Raw genomic sequence first — 25096 nt, 5'->3', positions numbered from 1 at the left:
TGGTATTAACACTGCAGAAATTAATGGCATATTGACCACATATACCAAACATGTCTGAAAAATGCAGGTCCCACCTCTGGGATCTTAAGAACGAGGGTTGTCTGAATCGGATTTGAGAATGTTGTGCATGCGCTGCCAGAGGCCCTATGTTCTCAAAATAATGTGCATGTTCCAGAACTGGGACCCACATCTATCAGACGAACCAAGCACTGGCAGAGGTATCGAGCCGCAACCTACTCCTCTCTCCCCAGTGAAGACACGTGCACGTTCAACTGAACCCTCTACTAAAGGGCATCTTCAACACCACTTCTGGAAAAGAAAAACTCCACAAAGCAGTTTCCTGCTTGAAAAACATATTTTTGTATGCCCGAAAAAAACGTCTGCACATAGCCTTAGCAGATTTAATACATTTTTTCTTGTGCAATCCTAACCAAATTCTGAATATGTGAGTTGGCTCCAGGATCCCTTCTACTGAGGTCTATTTGTGTAGATTCGGCCGGATCTCACACCCCAGGTTTATTAGGTACTTGTGCTATCTGTTATTTATTTCATATAGTTCACATTCTCTTGACAATGAATGTTTCTTTTCACATGTTCTCTTTTACGTACCGAAAACAAAAATGAAGGTATGTCCTACATAGATCCGTCTTGCAGATTAAATTTAAGTTATTGCCCCTGTGCAAAAAAAAAGGGATAGCAAGGAGATATCATCCATGTGCTGTCCGTATTTTACTGTTTAACGGATAGGAGAAAAAGAACAAAAAGCTCGAAATCTTTTTTTTTATTTTTGCGAAAAACTGATACAATGAACATTCTAAAAACGTACACACCGACCAAAAATAAGTGCAGAACACTGCGAAAATGCATATTTTTCATGTATGATGAAATAAGAAAAATTGCTCTGTGTCAAAATCGGTACTGTCCAGTTCTATGCGTGTTGCTGGTCAGTGCTCGGCGCCTCCTCTGTCCTATCAGCCGCCATCCTCCTGTCTTGACTGACGTGGCAGACGTCTCCTACGTCATCCGCACCCTGCTAAAATATCCCGCCTACACAGTAGGAAGCAAGAACTACACAGGCACAGCAGACTCTAGATGACGTCAGCCACGTCAGTAAGGCAAGTGGCCTGCCTATTGCAGAGACCAGCATCTCCCATCGGACCGCTGATATACTGTGCTGGAGGATTAGAAGTGTTGTTTTCTTAGATATTCGAGGGAGCCTGGATCTTATACACAGGTTGCTGAAGTACTGTGACACTACATTAAGGTGGTGCATTTCGTAAACCTGGTGACAGGTTCCCTTTAATAACATGCGGGGGTGTGAAAAAGTGTTTGCCCCCTTCCTGATTTCTTATTCTTTTGCATGTTTGTCACACTTAAATGTTTCAGATCACAAAACAAATTTAAATATTAGACAGAGATAACACAAGTAACCACAAAATGCAGTTTTTAAATTAAGGTCTTCATTATTAGGTGAAAAAGAAATCCAACTTACAGGGCCCGGTGTGAAAAAGTGATTGCCCCCTAAACTTAATAACTGTTTGGGACACCCTTAGCTGCAATAACTGGCAATGAGTCTTTTACAACGCTTGGGAGGAATTCTGGCCCACTCATCTTTGCAAAATTGTTGTAATTCAGCCACATTGGAGGGTTTTCGATCCAATAACCGCCTTTTTAAGGTCATGCCACAGCATCTCAATCGGATTAAGGTCAGAACATTGACTAGGCCAACCCAAAGTCTTAATTTTGTTTTTCTTAAGCATTCAGAGGTGGACTTGCTGGTTTGTTTTGAATCATTGTCCTACTGTATAACCTAAGTGCGCTTCAGCTTGAGGTCACAAACAGATGGCCGGACATTCTCCTTCAGGATTTTTTGGTAGACAGCGGAATTCATGGTTCCATTTACCACAGCAAGTGTTCCAGGTCCTGAAGCAGCAAAACAGCCCCAGACCCCATCACACTATCACTACCATATTTTACTGTTGGTATTTTATTCCTTTTCTGAAACACTGTGCTACTTCTATGCCACATGTAATGGGACATATACCTTACAAAAAGTTAAACTTTTGTCTCGTCAGTCCACAGAGTATTCTCCCAAAAGTCTTGGCCATCATCAAGATATTTTCTGACATAACTGAGACAAGCCTTTATGTTCTTTTTTGCTCAGAAGTGATTTTTGTCTAGCAACTCTGCCTTGCATGCGATTTTTGCCCCGTCTCTTTCTTATGGTGCAGTCATGAACACTGACCTTAACTGATGCTTATGAGGCCTGCACTTCTTTGGATGTTGTTGTGGGGTCTTTTGTGACCTCTAGGATGAGTTGTCGCTGTACTCTTGGGGTAATTTTGGTCGGCCAGCCACTCCTGGAAAGGTTCACTGTTGTTCCACGTTTTCGCCATTTGTAGATAATGTTTCTCACTATGATTCGCTGGAGTCCCTAAGCTTTAGAAATGGCTTTATAATCTTTTCCAGACTGATAGATCTCAATTACTTTGTTTCTCATTTGTTCCTGAATTTCTTTGGATCGCAGTGATATGTCTAGCTTTTGAGGATCTTTTGGTCTACTTCACTTTGTCATGCAGGTCCTATTTAAGTGATTTCTTGATTGAGAACGGGTGTGGCAGTAATCAGGCCTTTGTGTGGCTAGGGAAATTGAACTTCCTAAAGATGTGATAAACCACAGTTAATTTATATTTGGGGGGGGGGGGGCATCACTTTTTCACAAAGTGCCCTGTAGGTTTGGATTTCTTTTTCCCTGAATAATAAAGACCTTCATATAAAAACTGCATTTTGTGGTTACTTGTGTTATCTTTGTCTAATATTTAAATTTGTTTTGTGATCTGAAACATTTAAAATGTGACAAACATGCAAAAGAATAAGGAATCAGGAAGGGGGCAAACACTTTGTCACACCCCTGTACAATTGGAAGGTTATAAACATGTAAAGGAGCATTCGAGTTATATCAGGTTTGCCTTTCTGACCTTTGCATGTATATGCCTTTGTGAACGGCTACTTTCCATTATTCTGAGCTAGTTATATAGTAACGGCCAAGGCTCAACATAAGGTTTCATTGTAACCAATCACATGCTTGGTTACCTCTTCTTAGAATTAGTGCGTTGAAGCCCTGGGATTTGTACTGTTCTGACATTTTAAGATAGAATATATCAATCAAATAATTGATTTGATAATACAAAAAGTCTAATAATCCAGAACTTATTTTTCTGGAAGGGAAAGACGTGTCAGAGGTAACAAGTTGGAGTGTCTCTGAAATATTCTTAGTGAGAGTCCCATGATCCAGCCACCAATGATGCCAGTCTCAGGTCTTGAGGATGTATTGTGTGTACCAATGTGTGGCACAGTGGAGGGCCGCGCCTGTTTATGGCCGGTCTCCATTGTATGACTAACGTGTGGACTTTAGATTTGCTGGATTCTCGCAGGGAAATGCCATTCACAGCTGGATTTGCTGACTTGCGACTGCTCTCTGACCCAGCAGTTAGTTCAATGAGACATTGCGTGTTATTCCTATTACACAATTCATTTCCGCTTCCAAGGGCTACTCTTATTGCATGAAAATCCAAGTCCCTGTCTCGGGAAAGGTAAATTGTGGGCTGAAATAAAGAAGAAATTGGGCAAAGGTCTGGTATTGGGTGAGTCAGGTAATGAGTAATAGAGCCTAGATATTTGGCATGGGTGGGGCACTCTTAGCTAGAAATGTTTGGTGTGTGAACTGAAAGGTCGGTGCTAGATCTGCATTTAAAGGGAATCAGTCAGCAGGCTTTTGCTATTTAATTTGAGAGCAGTATAATATAGAGAAAGAGATTCTGATTGCAGAGATGTCACTTATTAGTTTCAATACAATCAGTGTATTGTCAGCAGGAGATTATCACTTCCTGACTAGGTCTCACATGCAGGCAAGTCAAGCTAATGTGTAACCCCACCCCTACCTCTGATTGGCAACTCACTGACAATGTACAGTGTAAACAGGGCTGGGTATTGTGGAGGTAGCAGTGGTCATAATTAGTGATGAGCGAGTATGTTTTGTTAACCCTTTCGCCGAGTATGCTCGAGCTGCTCGGTGATATGGTTGAATCGCTCCCGTGTGCATGATTTGCGAATGTTTGACATCTTTAATACATGTGAGGAATGTCTATTTCTTACACATTCCTCACATGTATTAAAGCTGCCAAACAGTCGCAAATCATGAGCACGGGAGTAATTCAAACATATCACCGAGCAGCTGTAAATACTCGATGCTCGTCTGAGCATACTCGGAACAGAACATACTCGCTCATCACTAGTCATAACGTTAAGCCCTGTGTAACCTCATAGAGCAACCAGGGATGGGATTCTATCAAAACTACACCAAGCAGTCCAGTAAGTGACACATCCTTGGAATCAGGCTGTCTGCCCCTACATCATGCTACTCTGAGATTACATAGCAAATACCTGTTGACAGATCTACATTAATGCCAGCATCCCATTCCCTACATGTTATTCTTACACTGGTGGGTATTGGTGGTCACTTGTGGTTTTATTGTCTTAAAAAACACTTTTCCCTTAGAATACCAACCTTTCTTATTTGAGGCATTTTTTTGCTGTTTTGTTTGCCAAATTGCTGGATTACATCTCTCGTGTAGATTATCTCCCGTGAGAACAAAGGATTGGGCGTGTTGAAATCGAACATATCAGATCCTTTTTCTGTGACATCTGAGGGCAGTGGCAGGGCAAATTAAATGGCGGCCTCTCCTGTAGACAATCACATTAGTCTTGTGTATGCAACCTTTACCATCAAGGCAAATATATGCCTCCTTAGTGATTTATCCTCAGCTTTTATATTCCACCTTTAGGCTGTGCCCACGATGCAGAAATGTTCCCAATTTTTTCCTGAGCGTTTCTGCATCTCCCCTGGCAGAAAAAATGCATGCGGATTGTACATGCATTTTTCCTGCGTTCTTCACTTGCATTTCCGCATGCGGGTTGACAAGCGCTTTCCAAGCGATTTTAGCATCACATGGAAAGTGCTTGACAACTTGGTCACACTATATAAATCCATGCAACCGGCATGGATTTATATAGTGTGACCGTAAAGAATGGTAAAAAATAAAAAATCTATACTTACCTTCTGATGGCCCCCGGAGTCTTGATTCGATCCGTCCTGGCTTTCTGGCAGCTCGTGGTACACTGAAGGACCTGCCGTCACATGACTAAATGACGTCAGCGCAGGTCCTTCAGTCCACCGCGAGCTGCCGGCAAGCGAAGACAAGCGCACCGCGGGCCATCAGAAGGTAAGTATAATATTTATTTTTTATTTTATTTTTTTTTTACAGGTTCTATGGTACCTGGGTCCAGATGAGTCTTCTGTCCTCCAGACCCGGATACCATCCGCACATTGAAACGCATGGAATGCGCATCTACAGATGCAGTAATGCATAATCCATGCTTTCCAATACAAGTCAATGGCGGCGAAAACGCAGCGCTTTCGCAAATTAATTGGTAGTGCTGCGTTTTTTTCCGCAATGGTAATCCGCAGCGGAAATTTCCGCAGCATGTGCACAGCACATGTGGATTATCATTGGGGAACATGGCAGGCCTTCTACCAAGCGTTTAAGCAGCGGAATTGCCACTGCGGAAACGCTTAAAAAACGCATAGTGGGCACACAGCCTAAGGGTTTGCTCACACTGCTGTATGACACAGCCAAGTGCTATGTGATGTTTTATCGGATAGCACTCGGCCCATGTTATACTATGGGGCAGTACAGGTCTGTGATTTAGCGTGAAAAAACAATTGCAACATGCTGCGAGTGGCTCTCGAATTTGGATCATGTGCACACATACAAGTCTATGAGTGCGTGTGAAACATCAGACTGCACTCGGATGTCCTCCAAGTGCAGTGTGACGTACACTCAATGGAGAAGATGGAGAAATTTAGTTATCCGTCTTCTCCGCGCCTGTGATACGATTCTCTCATGGGTGACACTAGGCTCAAACTCTGACAGTTTGAGCTTAGTGACATTAGCATAATCAGCCCAATTTTGTCACATAAGAGAAACTACGCCAGAATGAGCGAGCCCTGAATAGGGAAACGCTTTTTAGGATTCAGAAAAAGCTCAATTGTTTACAAGTGTAAAAACCCCAGGCACTGTACACCTAGGAACATGAATGGTGTTCTGCAGTTACAGCGCAGTCACATCACATCTATATTGCTAGGTTCTAGGAAAAGCTCTTTTTATCCTGATAAAGTTGTTGCTTGGATACAGGAAACTTAGAACTAACTCCTGAAATGTAATGGCCCCCTTAGGTCTATAGAAATACAAATAGTGATAGGAGTATGAATTCTAGTTTGCTTGGCGGAGTTAGTTGTAGAGGAGCCACGTGGCAGACACATCTGCCTAACCTCATGGATGCCAAGAACTAAGGCCCCATATACATTAGACTAATGTTGTCTGAATCCGCTGATGTTGATGGGTTTGGCCGACAATCTAATGTGAATAGGAGCACTGTCCAGCTTATGGTCGGGGGAAACGTTGATTGGGCATGTCTGATTTCGGACTGCTGATCACATTGTTCTGGAGATAAGCTGCCGGCCGACATGTCATCCAGTGGCTTTCTCACAGAGAACACTGGAGCAATTGGCCGAACAAGCTGTCCTGTGTATGCGAGAATTGTCTGAGATGTCCATCGGCCGGACGATCAGCCGAAGCATTGTTCAGTTGACGGCCATCTGATATGTATTGGGGACTTAAGATGTTTTCACTCACAATTACAGCTCATAACCTATCACTGCTGGGACTAGTGGATCTTCCTTTCCAGTTACATAGGAGGGCACAGCATTCCAATCCTTTTGATCTGTGGTAGTCCGAGCAGTGGGACCTCCAGCAATTAGCCACCTATCTATCCTATGGATAGGCAATGAGCTGTAATTGTGGAACAACCTCCTTAAAGTTGTGTGTTATCTAAAATTTAGCATCGTTTTCGAGTTAAACTTAGATCATTAGGTTCTTGTGACTGGTTCTCTTAAAAGGGTATTCCCAATATTTAATATTATGACATATCAAAGGATAGATGATTACTTGTGGATGTTGTGGGGGTCCTACTTCTCAATCTCAAGAACAGGGCTCTGAAATGCCTGTGATACACAGCTTCCTTCATCTTACATGGGACTGCCAGACATGCTGGAGTACCGTGCATGGCTATCTCTGGCAGTCCCATGGAGAATGAGGCATTTAAAGGTCTCATTCTCCAGATTGGTGGCGGGTCTATGCAGTCGGCCCCCAACAAATCTGCAAGTTACCAGTGATCTTTTGGATGGGTGATAATTTATGATAGGAATAATCCTTCAACTAACAATGTCCCAAAAAAATGAACTCAACTGTCTAGAAAAAATAAGCTGTACAGTAAGTGTATAAAAGCCTGCTCCCATAACCTGCCTTACCTGTGTTATATTAATCGGTGAAGAAACAAGATGTGAAATCTGATACCATGCTGATACTCATGGCCAATAAGTCTTTATATACCGTAGTTTGGGATTTGGTTTATGGCTCATGAGGTAATGAAACAGCTAAAGTAGGTTGACAGTAATGGCGTAGCACAGTCATTGTACCAGAGACACACATTGTTTGTTAATATCCCCAAAGCAGACATTATTGCAGTGGAACCGATCTGCGGCTACCGTTCTGAAAAACAGTTGTCATATTCCTTTTATGGCTGAATATCCATTAGAATTTGTCTGTTCAGTGCATTGGCTATATTGGCTCATTTATCTAATTCACAATTTCAACAACTGGTCTCAGGGAATAGAAGTGATTATTATAAAGCTGATTATTCCCAGCTCCCCTGTTTAGAAGACATGCAAGCTGTGTGTTGGATATGTAATAAACATAAACGACTGGGACCACCACTGATCGTGTGTCTCCTGTTTGAATGGAGTGATGGCCACTCATATACTCTACTGTTCTACTCAATGGCTATGGGACTGAATGACATAGCTGAGTACAGAGTATGACTATCTCCATCAGATCTATAGGCTATGAATGATTTGGCAGTGCATGGCTAACTACGACAGTAGCACACAGACTGTAAATCGCACGCAGAGGACACAAGACCCCTGTTTTCATGATGAGTGGGGGTCCTAATAGTAAGATCCCCTGTGATCATACATTCATAATTAGAGATGAGAGAATCGCTTTGCGCAACCTCTGGCCACATTCCAGGTCATTAGTCTGGGATCCCTGACCAGAGAGCACTATCCTGGCCTGTCGACTGGGGTTGTGCGAAGCGATCCACTTATCTCCATTCATAACCAATTCTGTGAGTAGTTAATCATTTTTTGCTCAGCAGTTTGACCCCCACCAATTAATAAGTTATCACCTATCCATTGGACAACCACCGGACAACCCCTAAAATTGAAGAATTTTTGCAGAAATAGAGAATTATGTCTGTTTTAACCCTGAAGCGACTCTACACCTGTCCAATGGGTCTTATATTTTAGTTCAGCAGCACCATTAACCAGTTCAAGACCAGCCATTCTTTTTTACATGTATGCTGGTTAAGAGTTTGCGTTTTTTTTTCTCAATTAGTTATTCATATAATTTTTGCCTCTTTTTATAGCGATATGTATGGCCTAATTTTGTATGTCCTTTTCACATTCATAAATTTTTATTTTTTTCTCGATAGTGGGAGAAAAGAAATAAAAGAAAAAGTAAAACATGTCTGTTAGTTATTTATTTAAAATACATTTTAAATTGGATACCCCTTTCAATAATAATTATTTCTATATATTGGCATGTATTTTCTATATAGCAGGGATCGGAACAGTAGTTTGGACTGACAGTGTCTTTATTTTCATTTATTTCACACCTTGTATCCCCATAAGGTCATAAAAGACTTTTGGTGAACATTTAAGTACATTTGTGTATTGCTGATTAGTAGAGCTGGCATATTAGCTATACCAGGACAATTGCATCCTCCTGCCTTTACTGCAGAGCTGATCTGGGCTTGTTAACCCCAGCAACTTTCAGACCAAATTGAGTTGTCCTTGCATCATGGTCCAAGTACAGACTGTGATGCATGGACCGATCAAGGGTCACTTGACCTGAACTCAACAGCCTCATTTATGCCTATGAGGCCGTCGAGTTCACTTTAGGAGACCCACGGTCAGTGAATACGGAGACATCTTAATTTGACCATGTACCCCTCTTTCACAATCGCACGGCCACTGAGACAGGAGGAGTATTCACTATTAGTGCTTCCAAAACTGGATCGTAAATGCTCTTCCATTGCAGCTTATATAACGATGAGGAAAGTGGAGATGGTAATAAGCCAACTCTGCCTTCTGTATGGAGAGTCTGGCTGTCTCTAAGGCTCCTACAGCTACACAATATCATGGAGCTGCTGACTATTTTAAATGTCTTTGCTCAGTTATACTTGGACTGACCAACAGTCTTAAGTGAATAGATCTGAGCTGCAATAGCAGAAACAACCCATGGAAAGGTGTTTTTCACTCACTGACCAGATTCCACGTCTGAATGGGGCCCTTAAATGGGTAATGATGAAAGTGACTTTTTTTTCCATTTCTTTATGGATGTGCTTTGTTTTAACCAGAGACGTCATGTGTGATCCACGGCAGCCAAACATAACTCATGACTTGCGCGCCACCTCTTACAAATGAGCCAACAGAACATAACAGCAATACAAAAAACTGACAAAGCGTTGCCTATTCTACATTTTTTTTGTCGGGGCTAAATAAATGAAGCCAACTAGCCAACGTGATTAACACAACTTTATTGCCCAGTTATACAGATACATTCTTGTTGAAATCAGTGGAAGCTAATCCTTTAATTCTGAAAGTAAATCCTTAAATTATCCCACGGTTTCTAGGTTTGTCTAGATTCCATCATGACCTCTACATTTATACGGATCGCCAGATAAGAACTGTTTCTACTTTTGTTGTTCGTTCTTCATAGAATATTTAAAGGGGATATCCGGGACTTAAAAAAAAGGCATGTATTTGTTACGAGAGGCAACTGCCTGCCTGTTGTACCCGGCACCGGTCATTGAGCACTCCTGCCAGTCATTCAGCTGCTCCCTATCAAAAGAGCAGCAGTTTCTCTTCCTGTTGACAGGTTGGGGCTACTGGTGTCATGCTGGTTGACAGCCGTCTCTCTGCTGCCTAATTGGGGAAAGCCGGCTGTCAATGAACATGACACCAGTAGTCCCGCCCTGTCAGCAGGAAGAGAAAATGCTGCTTTGTTAATAGGGAGCAGCTGAATCTCTTTCAGGAGCAGTCAATGACCGCCGCCGGGTACAACAGGCAGGTAAGTTGCCTCTCTTGGCAAATACATGCCTTCTTTTTTCAAAGTCCCGGATATCCCCTTTAAAGGGAACGTATGGGCAGCTCTGGTTTGCTAGTAACATTGGGATAAGTACCAGCCATGTTTAAAGCAGTTGTCGCATCAGCCAGAGCTGCAGTCTTTTGTGAGGTGAGGAATAGAGCAATTGTTCTAGGGACCATTTGCCTTTTTACTTGGGGTCATTATCTGGATGTAGAATTTGTTCCTCCAGTCATATGTTTTCTCTGGCAGTCCCATAGACAATAATGGAGCTCAGGTCAAGCTTGCGCACTTTTGCTTCTTTTAAGAGGAGGATGGTTCCAGATCCCTGATTTTGGGATTGATGGGGGTCCCAGCAGTTGTGATCAGTAAGATATCTCTCCAACCTATTGCTAGGGGAAAACACATGGAAGGAGAGACGCATAGCCACAGACAGCAGGCACACAATGGGACATTATACCTCGTATACGGCATGCCCCCGACAAGCTTTCGCTTTGCTTTTCTGTAACTATAGAGTTTGTAAGGCTCTAAAGAAGCTCAACCACACAGTTGTCGGGCTAGGATAGGGGTCAGGGGTCTTTAACGGTGGAGCCGTTAGTACATGTTCTGCTGATATTAATTATTGTGTAAAAATCCATTTAATGAAGAATTGAGCCTCATCTGGGTGGTCATCTGGTCTTGTACAGTCATTTCAAAATTCTATGTTCTATTTTTTTTTTAATACCTGATGTCAGATTATTGTTTCATTTTCTAAGGAAATAAGAGAACTGGCCTTATGACATATACCAACCAATCAGAGCCAAGCTTTCATGCCTTAACTCCTTCACGCCACAGCCAATTTTCGTTTTTGTTCCCCCCCCCCCCCCCTTTTTCCAATAGCCATAATTTTTTTTTTTCCCGGCCACACAGCCATATGAGGGTTTGTTTTTTGCAGGATGAGTTGTACTTCTGAATGACACCATTCATTTTATCATGTGATGCCCTGAAAAGTGGGGGAAAAAATTCCAAGTCCATCAAAATTGCAAAGAAAAAGGGTGCAATTTTAATTTACTATGTTCACTATACCGTAAAACTGACCTGGCAATATGATTTTTTCAGGTTAGTACAATTACATAGATACCAAACATGTATAGTATTTTTTTTAATGTAATTAATTGGTAAAATAAAAAATTTGGAAATTTGTGCAAAAAAAAATCTTAAAATTTTTGCTTGTTTTCCAAGATCCATAACTTTTTAAATTTTCAGGATATGGGGCTGTGTAAGGGCTTATTTTTTATGCTCATTATTGTATTTTATTGCAGTGCTGCAGAGGCCAAAAAACGTAATTCTGGCATTTAAATTTTTTTTCTCATTATGCCTTTTACCGATCAGATTAATGTATTTTATATTTTGATAGATCTGACTTTTACAAACGCAGCGATATCAAATATGTGTATTTTTTTAATTGCTTTATTTTTAATAGTGCAAAATAGGGCGATTAGGAGATTTTTATATATTTTATTTTAAAAATTTTTTCACATTTCTAAAACACTTTCTTTTCACTATATTTGTTACATCCGATCACTCGTACTATACATGCCAGCAGTGCTATGTATAGTGAAAATCACAATATCCTATGAACGCCAGATACAGGCTGGCTTTCACAGGAGGATCGTAATGACAGGTAAAGGGGTCTTCAGCAGTTTCCCCCGGCTGTCATGGCAAACCATCAGTCCCCCGCGATCACATCGCGGGACTGCCCCCCTGTCGGTGTGCATTAAATGCCGCTGTCTGAGTGGCATTTAACAGTTTAACAGCCGTGGGCAAAGCTCCTGTCCACCCGCTGCTGTTAGAGGCAGATGATGGCTGAATGATTCCCACACTTATCTATTGATATTGTATATCAATATGCACATTCTCCATTTTACTCTTGGATGTTCCCTATGTTGTGTTAATTGAAACCACCACTCCGGTGGTCTTTTTTATTCGCCAAAGTGGTATCACTAATGCATGTTCCCTGCCCCTAGTAAAATACTTTCCAGCTGCTGTCTTCTGCTCTTGTCCTGGTCGGCCATCTTGTGACCCCAGCTTCTGACTGACCACAAGCTCTGAAATGAATTCTATGAGAGCCTTGTTCTGGTTCTTATAGACTTTTACATTGAGAAGTGACTTCCGGCTCGCCCGGAAACACCTGGAGCGATCCGGCAGGTCACAGCTAGCAGAACAGGTCAGGTGGCACCAAGAACAGAATAAAAAGGTGGCTGGTAAGTATTTTACTACAGGCAGGGAACATGCATTAGTGACACCACTCCGGCTGTGAAATAAAAACAAATTCTTAATTTGCTCCTTTTTCTAGCGATTTTAATGTTTTATCTCTTTTATTTTAGACTCCTGGGAGAGTTGGAGCTCAGAATGCGGAATCTGAATCTTCTGCAACTCCTGGGAACACTGTTAACAATGAAAGCACTTCAGAGGTAAATTACATGTATACCTTTATAGCTTGCCTATAGATCTTACTTTATGAAGTCCTAATGCTTATAACAAAGCTTTGACCTGAGAATATGCAAAAAGTGACAAAATCACCAGTTATATGGCTGGTTATATTAACACATTTTATGTTATCTTTTAATTCTAACATAATGTAATTCTTCATGAGCACACTACTCTTCAGCCTCCCAGCTTGCCGCTTGATTGACGGTTTAGACCATCGGCATTGTTGCTCTGTTGGCCACAACTGTACTGCCTCTGATCCGGCTATAGCTTTGCCTCTGCAGCATCAGAGGAGCACAGAAGCACTAAAGCGGGCCAGGATCAGGAGCTAACAGTGCAATCTGTCTGCCTTAGAACAGTGCTTACAAGCTTCATTGAAAAGAGCTTGTATGCAGTGCGCTCATTGCCTTGGAAGACAGTCCAACGCTGCAGTCTAGCAGAGGTGGACTTTTTTCCTAAGCAACAAGCTTTAAACAATAAAAAAATGTATATCTGGTGTCGAAATATAATAAGTTGCTGTTTTTTTTTTTACAAACTTTTTGCAGTTATAATGGTCTTTGGAGAACCCTTTAATTGCAAGGCGTATTTGAGAACCTGTTTTTTCCCCAAAATCTGTCTCTTATTCTTTGTGGTCCTCATGAACCTATAATTTCTTCCTGCTCATGGTATCAAACAAGGCCCTCCTATAAAATTCAGTTAACCATTTAACATATTGAGTATGGAGTTTTATATATTCGTCCTACAGGGATTCATCTGTCCTTTATGCATGAAAATGTATATCACTGCCCCTGAGCTCGCCGAACATTACGAGAGCGAGCATGCGGAGTCAGGAACAAGGAGACAGCAGCCATCCAGTGATCCTCCCGACGCAACTGTGGGTCTCTATATTTCATAGTTATATAGCTCCTCTTCATTGCTTCTGGTCTGTTTGGTTCCTCCTTGAATCAAATCTCCTGTTCTGAAAGCCTAAAATATTTCTCCAGATCTGCATGTTGTGGTTTTTCTTAGATTTGGTGGGTTCTCTATGGCTCTTTTTGTTCTCTGAATCTATTGGCAGGTGATTCATTTCGTTGATGCATTGCAAATAGTTTCTTTTGATTTTATTTTATTTTTATCTGTTTTATTTACCATGTTGCAAGTAACAGCAATAAAGTAATAGAAACCATAAATGCAATTAGATAAGCGATCATGTATAAAAACATATTGTTGCTACCTGCAAAGGCATACGTGTGGAACGAAATGAATGCATTAAACTCTCAGGCTAAATAACATATCTGGACTGATTAACAGAGTCCCCCAAGGAAAAGGCCAGAGAGTACTAGGTGCTAGATCTCGGTCTCTACACCGATGAGAGGAAAGAGATAATCACAGACAAAGGAAAGAGAAAAACAAAGTTAAAGGGGTTGTCCACTACTTGGACAACCCCTTCTTGATCTAAATGTTTTGCCCCAATAAAATAAAAAAGCCTATACTTGCCTCCCGTGCTGGCGCTGTTGCTGCAGTGGCAACACTCGCGGTTCCGGGGTTCTTGTACTATTGTTGTGACAGGTGAGCCCGGAGCCCAATCAGCTCTGGCGTCACTGTATCCGCCTTCAGACAAATTGAACATGAAGAGGAGGTCCGGGCTGCGGCTGCCTTCTGACTTCCTCTTAATGTTCAATTCGACAGGAGGCGGAGACAGTGACGCCAGAGCTGATTGGGCTCCGGGCTCACGTGTCACAACAACTGCACGGGAGCTTCGGGGAGAGCGAGTGCTGACAACACAGGAATGGCGCCGGCACAGGAGTATAGGCTTTTTTATTTCATCGGTGCCAAGCGTGGAGTATGACAAGGAGGTGTCCAAGTAGTGGACAACTTCTTTAACTACTGTATTATTTCAGGGCCAAATGGTTAGGAGAACCAAGGACCTCAGACCTTGCAAAATGAAGCTGACATACTCTATTATCAAACATGACTTTCTGATATGATAAAGCAGTATTGACCAGAGTTTTCCATCTATTAACTGTTTGAGGTCTTTCTGCCATCCACTGGAGAGCAATTGTTCTCCTGGCTAACAGTAAAGATTCTCTAAAAAACTATTTGAATATGTTGCTGACATTGTTCTAGCAGCTCAATATTTTCTTTGATTATTACCTGTTGTTTATGGTCACTTACTATTCTGGCACGTTCTTTTTTACAGACACACCATGTATATATATAACGTCATTATGATGTACAGACCTACCGTAATTTTTGGACAATAAGACACTTTTTTCCTCCAAAATTTTGGAGGAAAGTGGGGGGTGCGTCTTATATATGTGCCCGTTGCGAAAGAAAATGAATATTCACTGCTCCCCACACCCAAGGAGGTGTGGAGCACTGAATATTCATTCTCCTTAATACCGGGTGTACAGTGTCAGCAGAAGCCGTGGCTCCTTCAGCAGCTCGGCGGTCTTGTGTGCCTGCTATTAAAGAGCATGAATATTCACTACTCCCCACTCCCATGGGCGTGGGGAGTAGTGAATATTCATGCTCTTTAATAGCGGGCACACGCAATCGCCCAGCCGCTGCAGGAGCAGAGGCTGCGACTACAGAGTGTGCCCGCTATTAAGGAGAATGAATAGTATGGTGGGGATGGAGGGTGTGCCATGCATACCAGGATGGAGGGTGTGCCATGCATACCAGGATGGAGGGTGTGCCATGCATACCAGGATGGAGGGTGTGCCATGCATACCAGGATGGAGGGTGTGCCATGCATACCTGGATGGAGGGTGTGCCATGCATACCAGGATGGGGATGAAGGGTGCCATGAATACCAGGATGGGGATGAAGGGTGCCATGAATACCAGGATGGGGATGAAGGGTGCCATGAATACCAGGATGGGGATGAAGGGTGCCATGAATACCAGGATGGGGATGAAGGGTGCCATGAATACCAGGATGGGGATGAAGGGTGCCATGAATACCAGGATGGGGATGAAGGGTGCCATGAATACCAGGATGGGGATGAAGGGTGCCATGAATACCAGGATGGGGATGAAGGGTGCCATGAATACCAGGATGGGGATGAAGGGTGCCATGAATACCAGGATGGGGATGAAGGGTGCCATGAATACCAGGATGGGGATGAAGGGTGCCATGAATACCAGGATGGGGATGAAGGGTGCCATGAATACCAGGATGGGGATGAAGGGTGCCATGAATACCAGGATGGGGATGAAGGGTGCCATGAATACCAGGATGGGGATGGGGGCCACGTATAACAGGAAAGGGGGGCCATATATACCAGAATGGGGGATATTAGTACAGAATTGGGGACATTACCCCTATAACAGTGTCAGCAGCAGACTCCCCTCCCCCATAACAGTGCATCATGACCACATTTCTTGCTTACATTTTTTTCTATTTTCCTCCTCTAATACCTAGGTGTGTCTCATGGTCTAGTGCGTCTTATAGTCCAAAAAATACGGTACCATAGGCAAAGCTAATATTGTTAATGCTAATGGTTCAGAATGTAAACAATCGCTTCTAGGGACAAGTCTACAACCAGATTTCCCAGAAATTAGTGGCTGCTACTCTGAACGTTGGAAACTGGAAAGCAACGCTGGTCTAATTTTAGCTTTCATCTTAAGGCGTCCTTCACAAGTCCGTGTTTCCAGTACGGGTGGTATCCGTTTCTGTCACGGATACCACACATACCCGTTATAATATATGCTGCTATGCACTTGAACGTGTTTTTACTCAGTCAATGTGTCCCTTCAGAATATGCACGAGACATGTCCGTTTTTTTCCAGCAGCACGAATGACAGAGGTTAATACAAGTTTATGGCTCTAGGGAAAAAAACATACAGCACATGGTTGGCATCAATGTACAGTCTGTGTGCTGTCCGTGTTTAACATTGCACAGTATAGGAGAAGCTTTGTAGTTTATTTATTTCTTTATCCATCCCAGAAAAACACTGATGACAGACTTATTGTGAAAATTGACACACGGATTACACACTGATCTTAAACACTGATGATTCCAGTAAAATTTTTTCATTGTTGGCCGTAGATTAATCTCTGTACTGTCCAGCCGTTCAACAGTGAATATATGTTTGTTCAGGAACAAAGATAACACATCTTACAACTGGTATTTCTTATAGTTTAGAATCTTGCGTCTCGTATGTCAGCTTGCAAAGTGAAAGTAAAATGTGTTCCAGCTACACACACAGTGAACAGGAACTTCCTGGTTTTTGTTTTTTTTTTAACGGTGCTTTACTTGCAATATAACACTATTCCTGGATTCAGAAACTCATGCACTCTTAAACACTAGTAAATAGTAATTGATGGAATATTTACAATAATAAGTGTTATTCCAACAGTCATGTACGTGTTTAAACACGGACGTGTGAATGAGGAGTAAAGGAGGCTTTATGTAATTTATTACAGTAAGATTGGACACCACATGACAGCTGTATCTGTGTGACGGAGCATATTCCTCGCAAGGTTCCACCATTGGGGTATAGTGGCTGCATGTACAGTCAAATATGGAAGCCCAAAGGCAGATGAAAACGTAACTCGTAAAACATTTTGCTGTCAGCCTGCCTGGATTGCTGTCAAGTGATTTGGTGAATAACCTTTTGTTTGGTAATTGCTTATAATACAGTTCCCTAAATTTAGCCTTTACACCAGAGGCAGACTTAAAATGCATTTCTTACATGGTGATCAATTGCGTTGCTGTCATTTCTTGAGATGAAGTCAAATAAGGAGTCAGTCTGGTAGCAAAAATGTTAACCCTGTGAGGACATTATAGCGCATTCTTCTGCTGTGTATTCTCACTTACAGCACTGTAGAATCCTTTCTTTGGTCCCTGGCACAGATCCCTGGAATATTACTAAGCTGGGCACAAACACCACAGTTTGGTTTCCAGGATTAGAAAGCAGTATCGTAGCAATACTGTGTCTTACATGCATACATTCTGTGAATAATTGACTTTCACGGCCAATTAAATGCATCTCCTGTTCAGTCAGGCCTCCTAGCGCAGCATGCTTCTCGTCCTTTCGGATGCCTAGTCTTATTACAAGGCACGTTGCTTCCTTGCCTCGGTTCACAGCCAAATGAAATGATAGTTATCTGCGCTTATCGATAAGTGAAATCTTGTCTCTGTTCACATCAGCATTTTTTATTTCCATTGTGCAACTCGGCCAGACTCTCTTCATGCTAGACTATAATTGGGTCTATCAGGTTACTGTCATGGGCCCAGAATTTTACCGGACAAAATAGCACAACATGCTGCTAAATCTGCAACTAGGCTTCTGAGACTTATCAGTAACACTGGAATATTTAGTACATCTAACTATTGCCCTCCATTTCTGCCAATCTACCATTACCCAGGCCTTACTACTGTCACCTAACTTGGCCATAATGCTTCTTAAATAATCTGAAGCACACTGGACAGTATAAGTCTATGTTCACACGCAGCGTTTTTTTCGGCAGCCAAAAACTGCTCTATTGGCTAAAAAAACCAAAACGCTGCATTCAACTCGCAGGTTTTGCTCTATTTTTGTGGTGGTTTTTAGCTGCTTTTTTGAGTGTGGAGTACGTGTGACTTATCTACAGTACATTTTCAATACACTAAGGTTTATTCACCAAAAACAGCGAAACCTGTTTTATATTGCTTTCCTGGGTGACAAAAGCACTGCAAAAATTCTGAAAGAATTAACATGCTGCAGATTGAAAAAGCGCTGCGGTGCTCAAATTCACTTAGGAAACAAAAGAACAAGTACATGAGATTTCTGAAATCTTATAGCTTTTGCTGGTACTGTATAAAGTTAAATTATTTTTCAATGGAAAAAGCTACATGTTAATATACTTTGTCTGAAACCTTCACCTCTGCTTTCATATTGGCTACACAGAAATATTGTAGTGTACTGTACTGTACAAGTGATTGAACTACTACCTATTTAAGTGAATAGGGGCTGAAAGTAATCCCACCCCACTTTCATATTGATGACCTGTACTTAAAGGGAATATATCAGCAGGTTTTTGCTATGTAATTTGAGGTCAGCAGGATGTAGGGGCTAAGACACGGATCTCAGGGATGTGTCACTTATTAGGCTGTGTGCTGTTGTTTCCATACAATTTAATGTTTTATCTCCATGAAATTATTGCTGCCTGGACCACAGTGCACATGAGCCCTGGTCTGACTCTCCCCCTCCTCTGATAAGCAGATTACTGTCAATAGACAATGTACACAGAAGGTGAGGTGTGAGTGGGTTTAGCTTTCTCAGCTATATGATACATCTAAATACTCTGATTGTGTCACAACTGATGCTCCCAGTAAATTAAGTGATACATCCCTGGAATCAGGGTTTCTTTCTCTACATTATGCTGCTCTCAGATGAGGTAAGAAAAACCTGCTGACAGATTTCCTTTTAAAGGGAACTGGTCATCTCCGATAACACTATTAACCTGCAGATAGGGTTAATCTGCTGGTTAATATCGTTATGAAGGTGCCTGGCCACTGTAGTGTAACTGCCTTACTTAGTGGAAAAAATTAACTTTATCTCTCCTGAGGGTCGCCAGCTTTCAGTCATGCAGGTGATGGTAATTTCTCTGGGCATGCCTGTGTGACTGAAAGCTGACAGCCCTCGGGAGAAATAATAAAATTAATCTTCTCCCGGGTGCCGTACTTTCCAAACAGCAGCCACACATCTTCATAACGTGCAGATATAGGGTTAGTCTCCAGGTTAAAGGCATTAATAACCTTCCAGGTTCCCTTTAATACCCTATACACATAAAACTAAAGTCGACTGAACCCGATGATAGACTAACGTGCTTGAGGGCCCTTGACTCTCCCCTGACAGATGATGTTGAGGGGTGAGCAGGTATCAACCTGTTGGATTTCCAGAGGCTGGTCTTTCAGTTCTCCAGGAGATGAGCTCCCATAGAGAACACAGGAGTGTTCTGCCAAGCTGACTACTCCTACAATACCGTATGTCTCGAGAGATGTAGTCCACATGATCGTTCAGCTGACAGCTATCTAACCTGTATAAGGGTTTAGATGGGTCATTACCTTTATAAACCTGAATAACCCCTTTGGGGTCCTTGAAAACCTTTTTAAATGTATGTAGCGGTAACCAGAAAGAAGTATGAGGAATACTGGACTTCAGAAGTGCCTGTCAGCCACTGATTCCCCTCTCCATTGAAATAAATACAGTGGGTACGGAAAGTATTCAGACCCCTTTAAATTTTACACTCTGTTTCATTGCAGCCATTTGGTAAATTCTAAAAAGTTAAAAAAAAAATTTCTCATTAAAGTACACTCTGCACCTCATCTTGACTGAAAAAAAACAAATGTAGAAATTTTTGCAAATTTTATTAAAAAAGAAAAACTGAAATATCACATAGTCATAAGCATTCAGACCCTTTGCTCAGTAGTGAGTAGAAGCACCTTTTGAGCTAGAACAGCCATGAGTCTTCTTGGGAATGATGCAACAAGTTTTTCACACCCGGATTTGGGGATCCTCTGCCATTCTTCCTTGCAGATCCTCTCCAGTTCCGTCAGGTTGGATGGTGAACGTTGGTGGACAGCCATTTTCAGGTCTCTCCAGAGATGCTCAATTGGGTTTAAGTCAGGGCTGTGGCTGGGCCAGTCCAGAATGGTCACAGAGTTGTTCTGAAGCCACTCCTTTGTTATTTTAGCTGTGTGCTTCGGGTCATTGTCTTGTTGGAAGGCGAACCTTCGGCCAAGTCTGAGGTCCAGAGCACTCTGGAAGAGGTTTTCATCCAGGATATCTCTATACTTGGCCTCATTCATGTTTCCTTCAATTGCAACCATTCGTCCTGTCCCTGCAGCTGAAAAACACCCCCATAGCATGATGCTGCCACCACCATGTTTCTCTGTTATGATTGTGTTGGGTAGGTGATGAGCAGTGCCTGGTTTTCTCCACACATACCGCTTAGAATTATCTCCAAAATGTTCTATCTTTGTCTCATCATACCAGAGAATCTTCTTTCTCATAGTCTGGGAGTCTTTCATGTGATTTTGAGCAAACTCTATTCGGGCTTTCATATGTCTTGCACTGAGGAGAGGCCTCCGTCGGGCCACTCTGCCATAAAGGCCCGACTGGTGGAGGGCTGCAGTGATAGTTGACTTTGTGGCACTTTCTCCTTACTGCATCTCTGGAGCTCAGCCACAGTGATCTTGGGGTTCTTCTTTACCTCTCTCACCAAGCCTCTTCTCCCACGATTGCTCAGTTTGGCTGGATGGCTAGGTCTAGGAAGACTTCTGGTGGTCCTAAACTTCTTGCATTTAAGGATTATGGAGGCCACTGTGCTCTTAGGTCTTATATAGACAGGTGTGTGCCTTTCCAAATCAAGTCCTATCAGTTTAATTAAACACAGCTGGACTCCAATGAAGGAGTAGAACCATCTCAAGGAGGATCACAAGGAAATGGACAGCATGTCACTTAAATATGAGTGTCTGAGCAAAGGGTCTGAATACTTATGACCATGTGATATTTCAGTTTTTCTTTTTTAATAAATTTGCAAACAATTTCTACATTTCTGTTTTTTTCAATCAAGATGGGGTGCAGAGTGTACTTTAATGAGAAAAAAAATGAACTTTTTAGAATTTACCAAATGGCTGCAATGAAACAAAGAGTGAAAAATTTTAAGTGCTTTGAACACTTTCAGTACCCACTGTATGCAGCCAAGTGCTGAAATGTTTAGACCAAGCCTATACTACTTTCACTTCCCTGGGTAGGAATTAGTCTTTGTACTGTAGTCCTTTATCGTTCTGTAGAAACTAGCTTCTGGGAACTTCCCTTTGTGGAAGATGTGACTCAGATGTGGAAGCTGGTGAGGAGGTAATAGAATAATGGTAATAGTTACATTGTACGCTACCCCATCATTTACTTATTGTACTGACACAAGCAGATACGAAAGGGCATTTTTTTGTTTTGTTCTTCTATACAACTGAATCATTATTTGTTTCATGACTTCAACTCATTCTCAGGAAATAACCTACACACATTCTATTAAAAGTAATTAAACCTTTGACCATTTTATTCATTCTCTGCAAGCTGATTGATGGGAGTCCTGATCTTGAGATCCCCACTGATTTCTCAAAAAAAGAGTGCAGCTTTGAAGACAGGAGTAGCCTACGCGTTCCATGTATCCGTACTCCACCCTGTGCGCGCTCCTGTCTCTCATACTGCCCTCTTCAAAGAGTTGTTTTGAGTGATTGCTGGGGGTCGCAGGACCAGGACTACCACTGATATGCTTGCAACTAAGAAGATGGATAAATATGTAAAAAATATTGCATCAAGGGTTGAGTTATTCTTTTAGTCATGAGCTTTGGTTCCTGTATTTTTCCATCTGCTTCTGGTCTTTTAGCTGTTCGTACATACGGATTTCTCCATTTATGTTGGCCTAAATATTTCAAGTCCAGGGATTTTGGGACATCAGGACGAGACACAATTTAGTAGTTTTTAGCCAACAGTTATAGCTCGGCTAGTGACTTGATTTTTTTTTAAATGGTGCAGGTTTATTTTGTGATCATTATACACATAAGTTTTTAGTTTTTTAATTTTTAAACTCCTTTTGCAAAAAAAAAAAAAAAATGAAAAAAGGTGCTATTTAATTTTTTGGGTTATTTTTTATCATATTAATGTAGTGACACCATAAAATCGACTTTTTATTTGCGTTTTAATGGTCTACATATTGTCTAAGGTTTACATGCCTAATTTAGGATAAATTTGACTTGGCTACTTTTCTGTTGTAAATCGGGCCGAACAGCGGCCACCCTTACAGGGGATATCTGCCCAGTTCCATTTAAAATTGTCACTGTAAGGACAGTGCTGAATCTAATGAGACCACCATTCCAATATCGCACTGTGTGTAGAGAAGAGAGAAGTGGTGTTAGTGAATTTAACTCTTCTACCTGGTTCTCCCAAAGATCAGCCATTTCTATTGCTACCAGCAGTGGGACAATCTGCTTATTGTTAGGGTCCGTTCTGACCAAATGTCTCGTTATTGAAGGTCAAACACGCTGGTTGCGAGCAACATTTCATTTTTTTTCTGATTTTGAAATGTGTGAAATAAAAAGATAGATTTATTAAAAAGGACCTTTTATCAGTTTAAACCTGTCAAACCGCAAACATCATGGAATAATTGTTGCAGAGCTGAAAAAAAAATAGTTTTTATTTTTTCATTTCTCATCTCTGTTGCAGATATATTAGCTTGTAAACTTTTAGATTCTAATTTCCCTTTCAACCAGGGGAGAATTTTCAGGTATTCATCTATGGGGGTGTTTATTTTTTCCACTTCATGATGTTGACCAATCATCAGCAGGAGGCATCAAGCAGAGGAAAATAAAGAATATGGCCATAGCAGGGAGCAGAGCAGAGTTGTGTGTTATTACAAACACCTCTACATCTGGATCTCTCATCCCATGGCACTTGGATCTCTCATGCTGGCTTTTTCTGTGCGACACAGCTAACGACACACAGCCATGCTCTCCTCACTGTTCTTACTGCCTGGATTTACTGTCATAAGTGGAGGCATGGAGCTGAAGCAGAGTTGTGTGTTATTGCAAACATCTTTGCATCTGGATCTCTCATCCCATGAAACTGAAAGTGTGGGGTGAATGGGGAGTAGAACATAAATGACTGTGCCATGGGATGAGAGCTGCAAATGGAGAGGTGTATTGAAATGACACACATCTCTGCTCTACTTCTCTCCCACTCTTGTAATCACAGTAGATGCCTGTAGTAACATCAGTGAGGAGATTAGGGCTGTGTTTCACTAAATGTCTCACATTGAAAAAGCCAGGTCTGACATTCTCTGGGGGCCGTGTGTTTTTTTTTTTATACCCTTCATGATATCTCCTTCTTATAATTAGTCAACATCATGCAGTGGAAAAATTACTCGCCCCAAGAGATGAATCTCTGCTAGCGCCCCCTTGGCTGAAAGAGAAATTGGCATGTAAACTATACAAGCTAATATCTACTCAACAGAGATGACAAATAAAAAAAAAAACACTATTTTACTCCACAATATGGCCAGTATACAGTGGGGGAAATAATTATTTGATCCCTTGCTGTTTTTGTAAGTTTGCCCACTGACAAAGACGTGAACAGTCTATAATTTTAAGGGTAGGGTAATTTTAACATTGAGATATAGAATATCCAAAAAAAATTAAGAAAATCACATTGTATGAATTAGATAATTTTTTTTGCATTTCACAGTGAGAAATAAGTATTTGGTCCCTCTGGCAAACACCCAATACTTGGTGGCAAAACCCTTGTTGGCAAGCACAGCAGTCAGACGTTTTTTGTAGTTGATGATGAGGGTTGCGCACATGTCAGGAGGAATTTTGGTCCACTCCTCTTTGCAGATCATCTCTAAATCATTCAGATTTTGAGGCTGAGCTTGGCAACTCAGAGCTTCAACTCCCTCAATAAGTTTTCTATGGGATTAAGGTCTGGAGACTGGCTAGGCCACTCCATGACCTTACTGTGCTTCCTTTTGGGCCACTCCTTTGTTGCCTTGGCTGTATGTTTTGGGTCATTGTCTTGCTGGAAGACCCAGCCACGACCCATCTTCAAAGCTCTTACTGAGGGAAGGAGGTTGTTGGCCAAAATCTAGCGATACTTGACCCCATCCATCTTCCCTTCAGTACGGTGCAGTCGTCATGTTCCCTTTGCAGAAAAGCACCCCCAAAGTATAATGTTTCCCCAACCATGCTTCACGGTTGGGACCATGTTCTTAGGGTTGTACTCATCCTTCTTCCTCCAAAGAGCTAAATTTTTGTCTCATCTGACCATAGCACCGTCTCCCAATAACTCACAGAATCATCCAGGTGTTCATTGACAAACTTCAGACGGGCCTGCACGTGTGCCTTCTTGAGCAGGGGGACCTTGCCGGCACTGCAGGATTTTAAACATTTAAGGCGTAATGTGTTACCAACGGTTTTCTTGGTGACTGTGGTCCCAGCTGCCTTGAGATCATTAACCAGTTCCCCCCATGTAGTTTTAGGCTGATCTCTCACCTTCCTCAAGATCAAGGATAACCCGCGAGGTGAGATTTTGCATGGTGCCCCAGATCGATTTTGATTGACCCAGCATCTTACTTATGGTTTTGTAGCCCATCCCAGCTTTGTGCAGGTCTATGATCCTGTCCCTGACATCCTTAGAAAGCTCTTTGGTCTTGCCCATATTGTAGAGGTTAGAGTCCGACTGATTAATTGAGTCTGTGGACAGGAGTCTTTTATACAGGTGACTATGTAAGACAATTGTCTTTAATGCAGGCAACGAGTTGATTAGGAGCGTCTAACT

At 41.8% G+C, this 25096-nt stretch overlaps 1 protein-coding gene across 6 annotated transcripts in view; it reads left to right on the top strand.

The window, feature by feature from the left end:
- EEA1 (early endosome antigen 1) overlaps positions 1-25096 on the top strand; it is a 126761-nt gene that overhangs the window by 17365 nt on the left and 84300 nt on the right. Inside the window, exons 1-3 of one of the 6 annotated variants that reach the window (XM_073651653.1) lie at positions 3549-3593; positions 12692-12778; positions 13540-13668. In XM_073651653.1, coding sequence (XP_073507754.1) covers positions 3564-3593; positions 12692-12778; positions 13540-13668 — 246 coding nt within the window. In that variant the 5' untranslated portion in view covers positions 3549-3563. Of the gene's footprint in view, positions 1-3548; positions 3594-10268; positions 10311-12691; positions 12779-13539; positions 13669-25096 lie in introns of those variants that run through there. The other 5 variants (XM_073651654.1, XM_073651655.1, XM_073651656.1 and 2 more) reach the window with 5 other exon arrangements.

Source organism: Phyllobates terribilis, unplaced genomic scaffold, assembly GCF_046119375.1.
Source record: "Phyllobates terribilis strain yellow unplaced genomic scaffold, ASM4611937v1 Scaffold_11__3_contigs__length_659146591, whole genome shotgun sequence".
NCBI lineage: Eukaryota > Metazoa > Chordata > Amphibia > Anura > Dendrobatidae > Phyllobates > Phyllobates terribilis.
This window is presented reverse-complemented; position numbering and strand designations above follow the sequence as displayed.